Below are 16,713 nucleotides of genomic sequence, written 5' to 3' on the forward strand. Positions count from 1 at the left end.
TTATATTACTATAATTTAATTTACTCAGAGCCACCAGTTGAATTTAGCAAGCCCTTGGAGGACCAGACTGTTGAGGAGGAAGCCACAGCTGTTCTGGAGTGTGAACTTTCCAGAGAAAAAGCTGATGTCAAGTGGTTCAGAGATGGACAGGAAATCCGTAAAACAAAGAAGTATGAAATGGTGGCTGAGGGCTGCAAGAGGAAACTGATCATCAAAGACTGTACTCTTGATGATTCCAAAACATACACTTGTGATGCCAAACACTTCAAGACCTCTGCTTTCCTGAATGTTGAGCGTAAGTAAAAAGGAAATAAATATAATGTTTAAATAAGATGCTTAAGCAATTGATGTCTAAACAATGTTCATAGTGTCCCTTTATCTGGATAACAGAATCTTCATTTCCTGAGTTTTTTTTTTCATTATTATTCTGTTTTTTTTCCAATCAGCTCCACATGTTGAGTTCACCAAGCCTCTTCATGATGTTGAGGTCAGGGAGAAAGAGTCCGCTAAGTTTGAATGTGAAGTTTCCCGTGAAAGTGCCAAGGTACTTCATTCATGAATTCAGTTAATAATTTTGTATTTAAAATGTTTTTATATGTATTACATTTATTATAATAGGTAATATACATACATTTAAATTAAGTAAAATTCAAGCCAAAATTCTGCCATTTACGAACATGAAAGTGAAAAGACCGATGTTCATTTGTTTCAATAGGTCAGATGGTACAAGGATGGCATCGAGATTAGAAAGGGGAAAAAATATGAGATTATTGCCAAGGGAGTACAGCGTATTCTCATCATCAGCAAAGCAGTGTTTGATGATGAAGCTGAATATGAATGTGACGCAAGGACCTCCAAATCCTCTGGAATGCTTACTGTTGTTGGTGAGTTTTGATTAATTGAATATATACACCAAAATGATACTCAACTGTCAGAACTGACCGTTAATCGTTTCACTTGCAGAGGAGGAGGCTAGATTCACGAAGAACCTATCCAATCTTGAGGGCACTGAAACTGACAGCATTAAGTTGATCTGTGAGGTGTCCAAACCCAGTGCAGACGTCACATGGTATAAGGGAGACAAGGAACTGGCTGAGGGTGGAAGATATGAACAAGTTGCAGATGGCAGGAAAAGAATCCTCATCATCCAGGATCTTCATATGGATGATGCTGGAGAATACAACTGCAGATTGGCCAGTTCAAAGACATCAGCAACACTAAAGATCAATGGTAAACTACTTAGATTTACACTTGATCTCTCTGCTCTGCAATTGCTTGTGACACTTGAAATAATTCTGTTTAATCTCACGCTTTTATTTAGTCATGCAAATGGTTTCTTTATGTTTCATTAGAATTGGCAGCTGAGTTTATTGCCAGGCCCCAGAGCCAGGAGGCGGTTGAGGGTGACAAGGCTGAATTTGTATGCTCAGTGTCCAAAGACTCTTATGAAGTTAAATGGTTCCGTGGAAGTGAGGAGCTTCAAACTGGGGACAAGTATGAGATTGTTAGTGAAGGCAAGAGGAGAGCCCTCATTGTCAAGAACTGTGAGCTGAAGGACGAAGGTGCCTTCACTGCCTGTATCGGCTCTGTTAAGGCCTCTGCAGACTTAACTGTGATTGGTGGGTATTGCTAAATATTTCACTGCCTTTCCAAAGTTTACTAAATGTGAAACTAGAAACTAACATCTTTCTTCCTTCATTCTAGAAAAATTGAGGATAATCACTCCCATCAAGGACACACAAATGAAGGAAGGACAAGAAATTGTTCTGAACTGTGAGGTTAATTCAGAGGGGGCTAGGGCCAAGTGGCTGAAGAACGATGAAACAATGTTTGAGACTAGTAAGTTTATCATGGTCCAGAGAGACACTGTTTTCTCTCTGAGGATCAAAGCTGCTGAGAAATCAGATGAGGGCACTTACACCATCATGCTAACCAACCAGCGTGGTGAACAGGCCAAATGCTCCGCAAGCGTCAGTGTACTAGGTAAGCCCCTATTTGTGTAGATTGTCATCTTTTTAAGCGCATCTGAGTGTTTGCTCAATTTTCTATTTGGCTTCTCTACAGAGGAGGAGCTAAGGATCATAGAGCCTCTGGAAGACTGTGAAACAGAGGAGAAGAAGACAATTAGCTTCACTTGCAAAGTAAACAGACCAAATGTGACAGTTCAGTGGTTGAAGGCAGGTCAGGAGATCACCTTCAGCAAACGTGTTGTGTACCGTGTGGACAAGAACAAACACACTTTGATCATCAAAGACTGCACCATGGATGATGAGGGTGAATACACTGCTGTTGCTGGAGTTAGCAAGTCTTCAGCTGAGCTAATAATCAGTGAGGCACCCACTGACTTCACTGCCCAACTCAGAGACCAGACTGTTACTGAATTTGAGGATGCACAGTTCACATGCAAGGTGTCTAAGGAGAGGGCCACTGTTAAATGGTACAAAAATGGCCGTGAAATCAGAGAAGGACCCAGGTATCCTGATTTTTATAAATAAATGTTTTACTGTTGTTTTGACAAGCTTGCTATGCTAGGTGTTACATTCCATCTGAGTTCTCTTATATTTTTTTTATCTCTTTTCCATCCCTTGAAGCATGGCAGATGATTGTCATGAACAGCTGTAAACAATATCTTGAATTGTGAAACTACATGTTTAATATTAATGTTTTTCTTAATTCCTTCTGCCAGATATCACATGGAAAAGGATGGAAAGACATGCACACTGTATATTAAGGAGTGCCGACCTGATGATGAGTGTGAATATGCCTGTGGTGTGGATGACAGAAGATCCAGGGCTCGTCTTTTTGTTGAAGGTCATTTTGCCATAAACATTCACTGCATATAATTTTTGTCCTGACAGTTCTATAGAGCAATTCTACAATAAGTTGGCATACTCAGTTAGTTTTCTCTTTTTTTTCAGAGACCCCTGTGGAGATTGTCAGACCCCCCACAGATGTATTCGAGCCCCCAGGCTCAGATATTGTGTTTGAGGTTGAACTGAACAAAGACAGAGTTGAGGTTAAATGGATGAGGAATAACATGATCATTATTCAGGGTGACAAATACCAGATGCTCAGTGAGGGCAAGATTCACCGTCTCCAAGTTTGTGAGGTCAGGCCTCGTGATCAGGGCGAGTATAGAGTCGTTGCCAAGGATAAGGATGCACGAGCCAAGCTTGAACTTGCAGGTACATATTTCGCCATCTACATTTAACAAAAATTTAGGTTTATAGGTTCCTATTTTTCCCTTAAGTAAAGATGTACAGTTACAAATGTACATGACATTACAGATTTCCCTTGATTTCCCTTTTTTTTCAGCTGTGCCGAAAATCAAGACCACAGACCAGAACCTAGTAACAGATGCTGGAAAGCCATTTGTGATGACCGTTCCTTACGACGCTTACCCTCGTGCAGAGGCTGAATGGTTCTTCAATGACATCAGTCTTCCAGTGCAAAACATTGACACATCCACTGACAGGACAGAGTACAGACTGAAAGACCCTAAAAAGTCTGACCAAGGCCGTTACAAAATCGTCATCAAGAATAAGCATGGTCAGGGAGAGGCTTTCATCAATCTGGATGTTATTGGTAAGTTAGCAGTCAGCAAAAAAGATGGAAAGGAGAACTTCATGGATAGCTAATAATGCTGAAAATGTAATGTGAATGACTTGGTATGTAATGTACATTAGATACATTCTTGTATTTTGTGTCAATGAGACTGATTTTATATACTGCACATTAAACACAGAGGATCCTATAATCTTTGTGTTATATTCTAATATATTTATATTTATATATTTATATTCAGAATAATATATTCTGATGTGACTATGATTTCTAGATGTTCCTGGGCCTGTGAAAAACCTTAGAGTTGTTGACACTGCTGACGGTGAGGTCAGCCTGGCCTGGGATGAACCTGAGAGTGATGGCGGCAGCAAGATCTTGGCCTACGTAGTAGAAAGACGCGATGTCAAGCGCAAATCCTGGACATTGGCTACTGACCGTGCTGATATTCCAGAGTACTGTGTTGGTGGATTGCAGAAGGACAACATGTACTTCTTCCGTGTGTGTGCTCGTAACAGAGTCGGCAATGGAGAGCCTGTCTCAACTGATGAAGCTGTCCAGGCCAAGAATAAATTTGGTAAACATTACTTTCACTTGTATATAGTATAGTTTATATATATATATATATATATATATAAATATATATATATATATATATATATATATATATATATATAGTTGAAAATTCTGCAGGGAAGCAAAATTTAATGTAATATTTTTCTCTTCATTACAGATGTTCCTGACGCACCTCAGAATGTCATGGTTGGAATTGTCAACAGGTTTGGTGCCACTGTAACCTGGGAACCACCTCTATTTGATGGTGGATCTGAGATTACGTCCTATGTAATTGAGCTCCGTGACAGGACATCTGTGAAGTGGGAGGCTGCGTTGGTGGTCCGGGCAGAAGATCGCACAGCAACACTCAATGATGTTATTGAGAATAAGGAGTACATCTTCCGTGTTCGAGCTGAGAACAAAGCTGGAGTTGGCCGACCAAGCGCTGCCACTGATCCTGTGAAGATCATGGATCCCATTGGTTAGTTGCTGTGATTTTATTTTCTATGATAACAGTGTTTATGTATAGGCTGCTTTTTACTATAGCTGCTTTAAAACTGTCTTGAAAATGACTTAAAACCATGCTTACTCTGGTTTCAGAGAGGCCAAGCCCACCATTGAACTTCAGCTTCACAAATGCAAACAGAGACTCTGTTCAGCTGACATGGGAGACTCCACTCAGCAATGGAGGAAGCATGATCACAGGCTACATTATTGAGAAATGTGAAGATGGAATATATAACTGGCTGAGGTGCAATGCCAGACTATGCCCAGACCTTTATTACAGGGTATGTTGAATGCTGCATCAATTTTTTTTTTTTTGAACCAAGGTCTTTTTATTGTTTTTTAGACAATAATATATATATATAAATGAGAGAACAAACAAAAACCCTCCCAACAACGCTGCACCACTGCACCATAAAGGGTCATTCAACCAGTATACACTCATATATATTCACATATAAACATACATACACATACACACATATAAAAACAAGGAATTATATAATACAGTGAAAAAAGTGACACTGATTAAAAAGGAAATAAACAAAAACAAATAATTTTTTTCAAAGGGAAATTTCAAAAATGTGAAATATTGATAGAGTCCACGTTTTCTAGATATGTCAAGACAGGTTGCCAGGTCTTATAGAACTTGTGATCACAACCAGTCACAGAGTAATGAATTTTTTCTAGATTTACATAGTGCATTTAATCCCTAATCCAGTATTTAAAGGGTGGGAATTCATCCTTCCATTTCAGTAGAATAAGCCACCTGGCTAAAAAAGTGGCAAAAGCAATTGCCCTTTTGGTAGAGTTATCTATGTGAGACTCCTGTAAAGTCACTCCGAATATTGCTGTAATAGGAGATGACATCAGTGATCTCTTAAAGACACTTGAGAGAAAAGCAAATGTTGACTGCCAAAATATAATTAATTTTGGACAGGACCAAAACACATGAGAAAGCGTGGCTGGTTCTTTTTTATGCCTGTCACACATAGGATCAACATTCGGAGTAAATTTAGCCAGCCTATCCTTGGACCAATGTAGATGATGGACTATTTTAAACTGAATGATAGTGTGTCTTAAACAAATTGAAGAGGAGTGTATTCCATCCAAAATGTCTTGCCACATCTCTCTTGATATCTGTGTGTCAAGTTCCTCCTCCCACTGTTGTTTCAATAAAGTTAGAGGCTTCAAATTATATGAATTAAGCAGAGAGTACAGCACACCAATGCCTTTCTTAGACTGTGGGCTGGTTTTCAATATAGTATCTAAAAAGGAGTGAGGTAATAATGATGGAAATTGCGAATAGCTTGATGATATAAAACTACGAAGCTGTAGGTATCTAAAAATGTGATTGAGGAATATTAAAATGTGTTCTAAGTTGTTCAAAAGATATATAGGATTCTCAACAAACAAGTCTTTCTTTGAACACAGAAATCAAGACAGGGGCTAGATCCTTAGTGAATTTCTTAAAAAATTCACTCGGAAACCCATCAGGTCCTGGGGCCTTTCCGTTTTGCATAGATTTCACTGCGAAGATAAACTCTTCAGTAGTAAATGGGTTATCAAGTTCCGCTGCAGCCATCACATCTATTAGTGAGATATTTAACTTATTGAAAAAATCCTCAAACAAAGATTCGTTCTTACATGATTCTGAATTATATAGTTTAGAGTAGAATTTATGTAAATATTGATAAATCTGTAAATAATCCGTATGTTTAACACCTAAATCATCATTTATTTGAGATATACATCGATCAGCAGTCTTGTGCCGTAACTGATATGCCAAAATCTTACCAGTCTTATCACCATGCTCATAGGTCCTGTGCTGTGTCTTATTCATGAGAGTTTCGATATGTTTATACTTCTGTTTGAAGTGTTAATCTCTGTTTGTATAGTTAAGGCGATAGTGAACCAGCTAACTCTTTATCTACTTTTAAGATGTCATTTGTTAGATTCCAAAGATGCTGCATCTGAGCTTTCCTCATCTGAGCACTATACGATATAATTTGCCCTCTCAAATATGCCTTCATTGATTCCCATATGAGTGAGGCGGACATTCCAGACATCTTATTATATCGTAGAAAGGTGGCTATTTCATTTGATACAAAGTTAACAAAGGTCTCATCCGAGAGCAGTAGTGTATTCAGACGCCAGGGGCGGTAGTTATCACGTTTAGTTGGTAAACATAAGGTCATGAGTAATGGGGCATGATCAGAAATTACTATTGCGTGTTATTCACAGTCACTTACTAAAGGAAGAAGTTTCTGGTCTAAGAAAAAATAGTCTATACGTGAGTACATCCTGTGAACCTGTGAAAAAAAGAGTAGCTTCTAGATAAAGGGTTCTGAAATCGCCAAACATCTGATATTCCATGTGAGTCAAGAAATAATTTAATTGTATGAGCTGATTTAGTTTGAGTCATGGTGTTAGATGAACTACGATCTAGAGATGGTGATAGTACACAGTTTATATCTCCTCCCCAGATAAGATGGTATGAGTCTATGTTTGGTAGACGGGAGAGGTTAGTAAAAAACATACAGTCATCCCAATTTGGCACATACACATTGGCTAGAATGACTGGCATATTGTGTAATCTACCTGTAACTATGACATACCAACCTGCAGAGTCTGCATCAACCTGTGACATAACAAAAGGAATGTTCTTGTTAATAAGAATTGCAGTTCCTCTAGATTTAGAGTAAAAGTTGGAGTGAAGTGATTGGCCTATCCAGCCTCCTCTCAATCTAAAATGATCAATTGTACGCAAGTGAGTTTCCTGAAGGAAGGCGATTCCCACCTTAAGTTGCTTCAGATGTGAAAGCACTTCACTACATTTAACTGAATGATTTAGAGACTTAACATTTGAACTTGCAAACATTACCTGACAACCTGAGATGCTGCATCCATTTTGATGTTCTTAACTCATGTTGAATAGATTGTTAACTGACGTGTTTTTCTCTCTTTTAGGTGTCTGGCTTGAAGTTCGGTCAGAAGTATCACTACAGAGTATCTGCAGAAAATGCAGCTGGAGTTTCCGATCCATCTGAACAGATTGGACCACTCTTGGCTGATGATCCACATGGTAATTAATTCTAAAATGCTTACCTTAAGATTGAAAAATAAAAATCAATAATTTTTCAAAGCTTTTGGTACTTGATTATTGAAATCATATTTGTTGTCCTAATTAGTTGGTCCCACAATGGATCTGAGTGGATTCAAAGATGGTCTGGAAGTCATTGTCCCCAATGCTCTTACTATCCGTGTACCTATTACTGGATATCCCACTCCCAAAGCCAAGTGGACATTTGGTGATAAGGAGCTCACTGCAGGAGATCGTGTGTCTATGGTGACAAAGCCTACATACACTGAATTAGTCATTGTTCCAAGTGTTCGTCCAGACAAAGGCACATATACACTGCACCTGGAGAATGACGTGACTTCGGTCTCTGGAGAAATTGAAGTGAATGTTATTGGTATGTGATCTTTTCATTGTCTATCTTTAAAACTAGTTAAATGGTATATGACTGTTTTGGACACCTTAGACCCTACATAATGAGTGAGCTCTCATCTTTTAATTAAACAGCATCTCCAAGTGCACCCAAAGACTTCAAGGTCGCAGAGGTGACTAGACATCATGTTCACCTCATGTGGGAGGCACCAGAGCATGATGGAGGCAGCCCCGTAATTGGTTATAATATTGAGAAGAGAGAGGTGTCTCGCAAGACCTGGGTCAAGGTTAGTAAATTATTACCGGTTTTGAGAGCTTTGATAAACATTATGTGCTTATAATCAGATATCTACAATTTACAATGAATCAGCAGAAATAGCTTGCTGAGGGACAGCCACTGAGTGAAAAATCGTATTGTCTTTTTTAGGTGATGTCAGGCGTGCAGGACCTTGAGTACACAGTCACAGACGTAATCGAGGGCAAGGAGTACTTGTTTAGTGTAACAGCCTCTAACAAATGCGGTCCAGGAGAACCTGCATATATCGATGAGCCAGTGAACGTGTCTTCTCCAGCCAGTAAGTCATTGTGCCATAAGAAGCAATTGTAGTTAAACGAATAACAAATACGATGGATGAGAGTGTGAGTTATTTTTTGGTTTACAGCTGTGCCAGACCCACCAGAAAACCTGAAATGGAGAGACAAATCTGCAAAGGGTATCTTCTTGCTCTGGGAACCCCCCAGATATGATGGCGGGGCACCTATTAAGGGATATATTGTTGATAAGTGTCAGCGTGGCACTGACAAATGGGAAGCCTGTGGAGAGCCAATGCCTGAGCTGAAGTAAGTTGAGAATTTAAAGTGTGATGGCATCACTATTGACTAGACAGCATTTTGTAAATTGCAAGTGGAGAACATGTAACAAGGTGAAGACAAAGAGTGAAAGTCCCTTTGTGCATGCAAAAAGTCCCTTTTTGCCAATCTTATGTACTATAGTCAGTGATGCTAGACTTCATTTATTTTAGGAGTGTTTATGAATGTATATAAGTATCTCAAATCTCCAATGAGTATATGTATCTCAAATTCTCACTGCAGGTTCCAGGTGACAGGCCTCCTTGAGGGACAGTGGTATGCCTATCGCGTAAGAGCAGTGAACAGACTTGGAGCTAGCAGACCATGTAAAGCCACAGATGAGATTCTTGCTGTTGATCCTAAAGGTAAGCTTTTCATACATTCTTCTCCAAGCCCATGGCTTTACAGTACATTTTTGTACATTTATAGTACATTTTTTGGTTTAATTCTCATAATCTCACAAAATGTACTTATCTTATTACCACAGAGGCACCAGTGATTCAGCTGGATGTAAAACTGCTGGCTGGCTTGACTGCCAAGGCTGGCACTAAGATTGACCTTCCAGCAGATGTGTTTGGAAAGCCAGATCCCAGAGTCAAATGGACCAAGGCTGACCTCGTCCTTAAACCAGATGAGAGAATCACTATTGAAACAAAGCCTGGACACTCTACACTTTCTGTTTCTAAGACGACCAGGTCTGACACAGCCACCTACATCATCGAGGCAGTTAATACTTGCGGTCGTGCCACTGCAACAGTTGATGTCAACATTCTTGGTAGAGTACTGCTATAAATTACATTTTTATATTTAAGGTCACTACAAATGGCTTTGTGGATGAAAGCATTTCCTTTGAAACGATAACTCAGTAGAGAATCTTTGTTTTGTAAAACAGACAAGCCTGGTCCCCCAGCTGCTTTTGATATTACTGACATCACAAATGAGTCTTGCTGCTTGGCTTGGAATGCCCCCAGAGATGACGGTGGTTCTCCTGTGACCAACTACATTGTGGAAATGAGACCCTTGGAAAAAGAGGAGTGGCAGAAACTTTCTACAACAGTCAAACAAACCACATTTAAAGCCTGCAAACTGGTTTCTATGAAAGAGTACGTTTTTAGGGTGTCTGCTGAGAACCAGTATGGCATTGGTGCACCTGCAGAGCACGTTCCAATTGTTGCCAAGTATTCCTTTGGTATGTATTTGCCCCACTACCGTTTTCATCTTCATGATCTTAATCAAAAATGAGGTGTAATTACTTATTTTTCTTTTCTATTGTTCAGACCCCCCTGGTGCTCCAACTAGGGTACAGCCCTCTGATATCTCAAGGGATGCAGTCACTTTGACCTGGTATGAGCCTGATGAAGATGGTGGAAGTCCCATCACTGGCTACTGGGTTGAAAGGTTTGATCCAGAAAGTGACAAATGGATCAAATGCAACAAGCTGCCAGTCAGGGACACTACACTCAGGTAGGCCTTTGACACATTTTAAGAAAACTATAATAAATCGAATTTGCAGAAAGCATTTCAAATGCTGAACTTGGCGCACCCTTTATATTTTTTGCAGAGTGAAGGGATTGCCAACCAAGAAGAAGTGCAGATTCCGTGTTCTGGCTGAGAACCTTGCAGGACCTGGAAAGCCAAGTGCTGAGACTGACCCTGTCCTGATTAAGGACCCAATTGGTATGTAAATAATGCAGTTTAAAAGTAAAACATTGTCATAAAGAATACGTTGAAGTAAGGCTGCAATTGTTAACTGTTTTTATTTTCAAATATTTTAGTGAATATTAGAATATTCTATAACAATAAGAAAAGTATTATAAGAAATTGTAAGAAATAAGAAAATAAGTTTAATTTTAATGAATGAATAGAAAAAAAATCATTGTGCTAATCTTATTGTTGTTATTATTATTATTGCTAATTATTATAGTTAGTTTTTTGTACTGTTGAATAAATTGTAGTAGCTTATTCTGATCTTTACTAAAACTCATTTGAAATACAACTACATAATGAAAAACATCACTGATACACAACTATTTTCATAGCAAATGGCATTAAATGGACTGCACCTGCAGTTATGACCAATTGTCACATTGAAGGTTTTTGATACGATACAAATTTTTCTTTATAGATCCTCCATGGGCTCCTGGCAAACCGTTCATCAGAGACATTGCTAAGACATCTGCATTCCTGCAATGGACTAGACCAGAGCATGACGGTGGTGCTAAAATTCAGTCCTACATTATTGAGCTCCTCAAGAGTGGAACTGAAGAATGGGTCCGTGTGGCCGAGGATGTCCTCACGACAGAGCACTTGCTCAAGGGACTGATGGAGAAGCAGGAGTACTCCTTCCGTGTCAAAGCTGTGAATGTCGCTGGGGAAAGTGAACCCAGTGATCCAAGTGATCCTGTTGTGTGCAAGGAAAGACTCTGTGAGTTTATAGGTCTTTGTAAGGGATATCTAGTTGCATCCCTTTCATTTACAGTAGACAGTAATAAGTAAAATTAACTAATGAAAACTTTACATTTAAACAGATCCTCCATCTCCACCACGCTGGCTTGAGGTAGTCAACATTTCAAAGATCGACTGTGAACTGAAATGGACTGAACCGGAAAGTGATGGTGGCTCTCCGATTACCAACTATGTAGTTGAAAAAAGAGATGTCAGACGCTGGAGCTGGCAGACAGTGGACACCACAGTAAAAGACACAAAGTACACTGTCACTCCACTTAATGAGGGAACTCTCTATGTTTTCCGTGTGGCAGCTCAAAATGCGGTGGGTATGAGCGATTTCTATGAGATGGAGGACTCTGTGCTGGCGAAGGACACTTTCAGTAAGTGCAGGCACTCATAAAAGTGGTTTTATGTTTTATTTAATATTTTTACTTTAAGGAAGACAAAAGCAGTTTAAATAACAGAATACTCTTTCCTTAGCTACTCCTGGACCTCCTTATGCTTTGACAGTAGTTGAAGTGTCCAAGAGACATGTTGACCTGAAGTGGGAGCCTCCCAAAAGTGATGGTGGAAGACCAATCACAAAGTATGTAATCATTATGGCTTTCTAGTTCGTAAAACACAACATGTTTTACATTGTATAGCATTTTGATGGGCTTGACATGTGATCTCTGCTGCAGATATGTTATTGAGAAGAAGGAGAAAGTGGGCACCCGCTGGTTAAAGTCTGGAAAGACAGCTGGCCCTGAGTGCAAATACAGGGTGACTGATGTTGATGAAGGTTCTGAGGTGCAATTTCAGGTCCGTGCTGAAAACGAGGCTGGAGTTGGCAACCCAAGTGAACCCACAGAAATCATTACCATTGAAGACCCTATTAGTATGTTGCCATTTTTTGCATCATTACAATAATTAATGATTACAAATGAAAATGATTTCACATGATTAATCACACGATCAATTAATTATTCAATTGTTTACTTTTTTCAGGTCCACCTTCTCCTCCACTTGAGGTTAAGATTGTTGATGCCACCAGAGAGCATATCAACATCACATGGAAGGCACCAGAGAAGAATGGGGGAAGTCCTGTTACTGGATATCATGTTGAGCTGGCTGAGGCTGGCACAGAGAAGTGGATGAGAATAAATGCACGTCCCATCAAAGAGCTCAAGTTCAAGGCAGAAGATGGCGTAATTCCTGAGAAACAGTACATTCTCAGAGTCCGTGCCATCAACGCTGTTGGAGTCAGTGATCCCTCTGAAGTATCCGACCCGGTCTTTGCTAAAGACCCTGACTGTAAGCACACTTTTAGTTCAGTAACATGATACTGACTTAATACTTGGGTTTATTAATTTTTGTAAAACTCATTGAGAAATTACTATATTTTTGTTAACTGCATTTTTTTTAAATTATTTCAAAGGTGTGCCAACCATCGATTTGCAGACTCAAGATGTTGTTATTGTTGAGGGTGAGAAAATGCATCTAAAGATCCCATACAGAGCAATTCCCAAACCATCAATGGTCTGGAAGAAGGATGAAACAGAACTGAAAACTGGTGACAGGCTCACATTGACATGTGAACTCAACAGTGTTCACCTTGAGCTCCTCAAATGCAAGCATGAAGATGCTGGTGTCTACACTGTCACTTTAGAGAACAGTCTGGGTTCTGCCACTGGAACAGTTAATGTTAAAGTGATTGGTAAGGCAATGTTTTCTCCACATCTTAAGTCATTTTTTTTGTGTCGTATAACATTGGTTAATAAAATGGCTTTCACCAATAGGTCTTCCGGGACAATGTAAGAGCATTTCTCCAAGTGAAGTCACCAAGAACTCCTGCACAATTTCATGGGAACCACCAGAGAGTGATGGTGGTAGCCCAATCCTGCATTATGTACTGGAGCGCAGAGAGGCTCAGAAGAAGACATTTTTGCCTGTGATGTCTGGAATCAATGTTTTGAGCTTTGTGGTCAAGGACCTAATGCTGAATGGTGAATATTACTTCAGAGTAAAGGCTGTTAACAGAATTGGTTGTGGTGAATATCTTGAGCTTCGCAACCCTGTAATCTCAGAGGAGCAGAAGCGTAAGTACAATTTAATTTTTTATTAAGTATGAATACATTGTTGTTCTGTTGTTTATTTTTTTTACATTTTTGACCTTTTAAATATTTCAGAGCGACCTGACCCACCGATTGATGTGGAGGGACACAACCCTACCTCTCAGTCCATTACTGTTACATGGAAGGCACCACCCTATGATGGTGGTTGCCCAATTACTGGCTATATTCTTGAGAAAATTGAGAAGGATGGTGATAGATTTGAGAGATGTGTTCCAAATCTGGTGCCTGGATTTTCCTACACCATCACTGGCTTAACAGAAGGAAAGGAATACCAGTTCCGTGTACGTGCGGAGAATGTTGCTGGAGAAAGTGACCCGTCCCGCAGCACACCCCTGATTGCAGCTGCTGATCCTGTTGGTATGTCTTAATGTCACTCCAGATAAACAAGAAATATTTTGCCATTGTGACATAAAATTTCATAAGTAATGTTATTTTATTTCAGACCCGCCAAAGGTATCACTGCATGCACGCATCGCATCTGGCCTCAGTGTAAGGAAAGGTGAAGAGATTAGACTGGATGCCAACATTTCAGGATCTCCATACCCTACTGTGACATGGCTTAGGAATGATGAGAATGTCCAGAAGATTGTTAAGAAGAAGCCAGAGCTCTTTGTAAGAAAGAAGAAGAAAACCAAGGCTATTCATCCTGAACCTGAGGAGGAGTTCCATCCTCCACTTCCAGATCGTCTGTCCTTTGACCAGAGCAAGAGAGGCGAGACTGCAATGATGGTGCGTGATGCCATTAGAATTGACCATGGACTTTTCACCATCAGGGTTGAGAATGTCCATGGTTTTGCAACTGCATCTTGCGATGTCAATGTTCTTGGTAAGATCACTTTTGGTGTTTTTACCTTGTTAATTTTTCACACATTTTTATAATTAGCAGATTACATTAAAATATATGTTGTGCTAATCCGTAGATAAACCAGGTCCACCAGTGAACTTTGGATTTGATGAGATAAGGAACAACTCTGTCACTTGCACATGGGAAGCACCCCTTGATGATGGTGGCAGTGAGATCATCAACTACATCCTAGAGAAGAAAGACAACACCACTGATGAAATTGGTTGGGTCACTGTTACCTCAACCCATAAAGGATATAACTATCCTGTGACCAAATTAATTGAAGGAAAGGAGTACATCTTCAGAGTCAGGGCTGAAAACAAGTTTGGCTCTGGACCACCATGCTATTCTGAGCCACTTGTTGCTAAGAATCAATTCGGTAAAATATGCAATGTAGAATTTAAGACACAATATAAAAACACTATAAAAACGTTATACTGAATATGTGATTTTATGTCTTTAAAATGATTTCTAGATCCTCCTGATGCTCCTAACATGCCACGAATTGGAGAAGTCACTGCCAGCAGTGTTGCTCTTTCTTGGCATGAGCCTAAGGACAATGGTAGCCCCATCCTAGGTTACTGGATTGAGAGACGTGAAGTCAACAGCAAATACTGGACCAGAGTCAATCGCAACCTTCTCAGCTCACTAGCAGTCAAGGTTGAGGGTCTCATGGAAGGCCTGGTTTATGTCTTCAGGGTCTGTGCTGAGAATCTTGCTGGCCCTGGAGAATTCAGTGTCCCAACTGATCCTGTGGTTGCAATGGATGCCATCAGTAAGTGTTACTGTTGATTTTTAATACGGTTATAGCAATCTCTAATGCAAATAGGAAATAATTATTATAGAAGTCTACAATATGTTCACAGAATGGATCTTTTAATTGCTGCATTACATTTTTGTACAGTGCCACCTGGCCCACCCGTGCCAAGAATTGTCGATACTACAAATACAACAGTTGATATTGCCTGGGTTCCTCCATTGTACAATGGTGGTGGAGATATTCTAGGGTATCACGTTGAACGCTGTATTGTGGGAGAAAAGGATTGGGTCCGCAGTACTGAGTTCAGATGCAAGGAGTGCAAGTACACTTTGACTGGACTGACTGAGGGAGCGGATTATTACATTCGTGTATATGCTGTAAATGAAGCTGGCCATGGAGTCCCTGGAATGACTGAACCTGTTCAAGTAAAGGAACCTGAACGTAAGCTCTTACAAAACACTCTTGAAAGCATTTTTTACTGAATACCAATACTGTGTCTAATCTCATGTTTGTTATACTGCAACAGTGGCCCCAGGAATTGAGTTTGATATCTCTGTGAGGAATGGAGTACTTATAAAAGCTGGAGAGACTCTGCGTATACCAGCTTATGTTATTGGCAGACCCATACCAGAGGTTAAATGGACAAAAGATGATGCTGAACCTGACAAGGAGCGGGTTGTTATTGAAACTGTTGAAAAATGCAGCACTCTGAGCATCAAGAATGCCTTGAGAACTGACCATGGCAAATATGAGATCACAGGAACAAACTCCAGTGGAACAAAATCTGCTTTTATCAGGGTTGATGTAATGGGTATGTAACATTGTTTTTAAATTCTTCACATCCCAAATTCTGTCCTGTAATTTTTTTGAGATGAATTAACTTTCTGTGTGTCTTCTTGGTATAAAAGATGTTCCTGGACCTGTAGTTGACCTTAAAACAGTCCATGTCAGCAAGAAGATGATCTCACTGACCTGGTCTGATCCTGTTGATAATGGTGGAAGTGATATTATGGGCTATGTCGTTGAAAGAAAGGATGCCAAGATGCACATATACAGGCAACCTTTGGAAACTGCTTCTTGCAAATGTGACATAGTTGGTCTTCTTGATGGTGAGGAATATATGTTCCGTGTAGTTGCAAGGAACAAGTTTGGTCTTGGTGCCCCTGTTGAACTTGGACCTGTTCTTGCAGTGGATCCTAAAGGTAACTTTAACTTATATAACTCATATTTAAACTGCTGAATACTTTATTATCTTATATATATATATATATATATATATCTATCTCTATATAATGCTAACTTCTTGAAAATCCAGGTGTTCCATCCGCCCCAGAAAAGCTTCACCACACTGCAAGGACCAAGAACACTGTAACACTTGCTTGGCAACCTCCTCGCAGTGATGGAGGTGCTCCAATCAGAGGCTATTATGTTGAAAAGAAGAGAGAAGACAGTGATGAATTCGATGTTGCCAATCGTCAAATCTGCAAGGAGCCCACAATTACACTGGAAAATCTGAATGAAAACATGACATATGACTTCAGAGTAAAAGCTGTCAATGAAGTTGGTGATGGTGAACTGTCCAGGCCAATCACTGTCCATATTCAAGACGATGAATGTATGTATTAGT

At 39.7% G+C, this 16,713-nt stretch overlaps 1 protein-coding gene across 1 annotated transcript in view; it reads left to right on the forward strand.

The window, feature by feature from the left end:
- ttn.1 (titin, tandem duplicate 1) overlaps positions 1 to 16,713 on the forward strand; it is a 149,224-nt gene that overhangs the window by 66,974 nt on the left and 65,537 nt on the right. The window contains exons 88-125 of the mRNA XM_036572854.1: positions 29 to 295; positions 447 to 544; positions 716 to 884; positions 964 to 1,230; positions 1,353 to 1,619; positions 1,705 to 1,983; positions 2,065 to 2,473; positions 2,687 to 2,811; positions 2,919 to 3,185; positions 3,316 to 3,585; positions 3,839 to 4,138; positions 4,295 to 4,597; positions 4,717 to 4,904; positions 7,591 to 7,705; positions 7,812 to 8,096; positions 8,207 to 8,358; positions 8,499 to 8,646; positions 8,734 to 8,911; positions 9,164 to 9,285; positions 9,408 to 9,695; positions 9,813 to 10,109; positions 10,198 to 10,384; positions 10,482 to 10,597; positions 11,046 to 11,345; positions 11,449 to 11,748; positions 11,849 to 11,954; positions 12,049 to 12,245; positions 12,356 to 12,661; positions 12,786 to 13,064; positions 13,147 to 13,446; positions 13,537 to 13,839; positions 13,925 to 14,308; positions 14,403 to 14,705; positions 14,802 to 15,101; positions 15,231 to 15,527; positions 15,613 to 15,897; positions 15,995 to 16,288; positions 16,402 to 16,701. Coding sequence (XP_036428747.1) covers positions 29 to 295; positions 447 to 544; positions 716 to 884; positions 964 to 1,230; positions 1,353 to 1,619; positions 1,705 to 1,983; positions 2,065 to 2,473; positions 2,687 to 2,811; positions 2,919 to 3,185; positions 3,316 to 3,585; positions 3,839 to 4,138; positions 4,295 to 4,597; positions 4,717 to 4,904; positions 7,591 to 7,705; positions 7,812 to 8,096; positions 8,207 to 8,358; positions 8,499 to 8,646; positions 8,734 to 8,911; positions 9,164 to 9,285; positions 9,408 to 9,695; positions 9,813 to 10,109; positions 10,198 to 10,384; positions 10,482 to 10,597; positions 11,046 to 11,345; positions 11,449 to 11,748; positions 11,849 to 11,954; positions 12,049 to 12,245; positions 12,356 to 12,661; positions 12,786 to 13,064; positions 13,147 to 13,446; positions 13,537 to 13,839; positions 13,925 to 14,308; positions 14,403 to 14,705; positions 14,802 to 15,101; positions 15,231 to 15,527; positions 15,613 to 15,897; positions 15,995 to 16,288; positions 16,402 to 16,701 — 9,351 coding nt within the window. The remainder of the gene's footprint in view (positions 1 to 28; positions 296 to 446; positions 545 to 715; positions 885 to 963; positions 1,231 to 1,352; positions 1,620 to 1,704; positions 1,984 to 2,064; positions 2,474 to 2,686; positions 2,812 to 2,918; positions 3,186 to 3,315; positions 3,586 to 3,838; positions 4,139 to 4,294; positions 4,598 to 4,716; positions 4,905 to 7,590; positions 7,706 to 7,811; positions 8,097 to 8,206; positions 8,359 to 8,498; positions 8,647 to 8,733; positions 8,912 to 9,163; positions 9,286 to 9,407; positions 9,696 to 9,812; positions 10,110 to 10,197; positions 10,385 to 10,481; positions 10,598 to 11,045; positions 11,346 to 11,448; positions 11,749 to 11,848; positions 11,955 to 12,048; positions 12,246 to 12,355; positions 12,662 to 12,785; positions 13,065 to 13,146; positions 13,447 to 13,536; positions 13,840 to 13,924; positions 14,309 to 14,402; positions 14,706 to 14,801; positions 15,102 to 15,230; positions 15,528 to 15,612; positions 15,898 to 15,994; positions 16,289 to 16,401; positions 16,702 to 16,713) is intronic.

Source organism: Colossoma macropomum, unplaced genomic scaffold, assembly GCF_904425465.1.
Source record: "Colossoma macropomum unplaced genomic scaffold, Colossoma_macropomum, whole genome shotgun sequence".
In the NCBI taxonomy this organism is placed as follows: domain Eukaryota; kingdom Metazoa; phylum Chordata; class Actinopteri; order Characiformes; family Serrasalmidae; genus Colossoma; species Colossoma macropomum.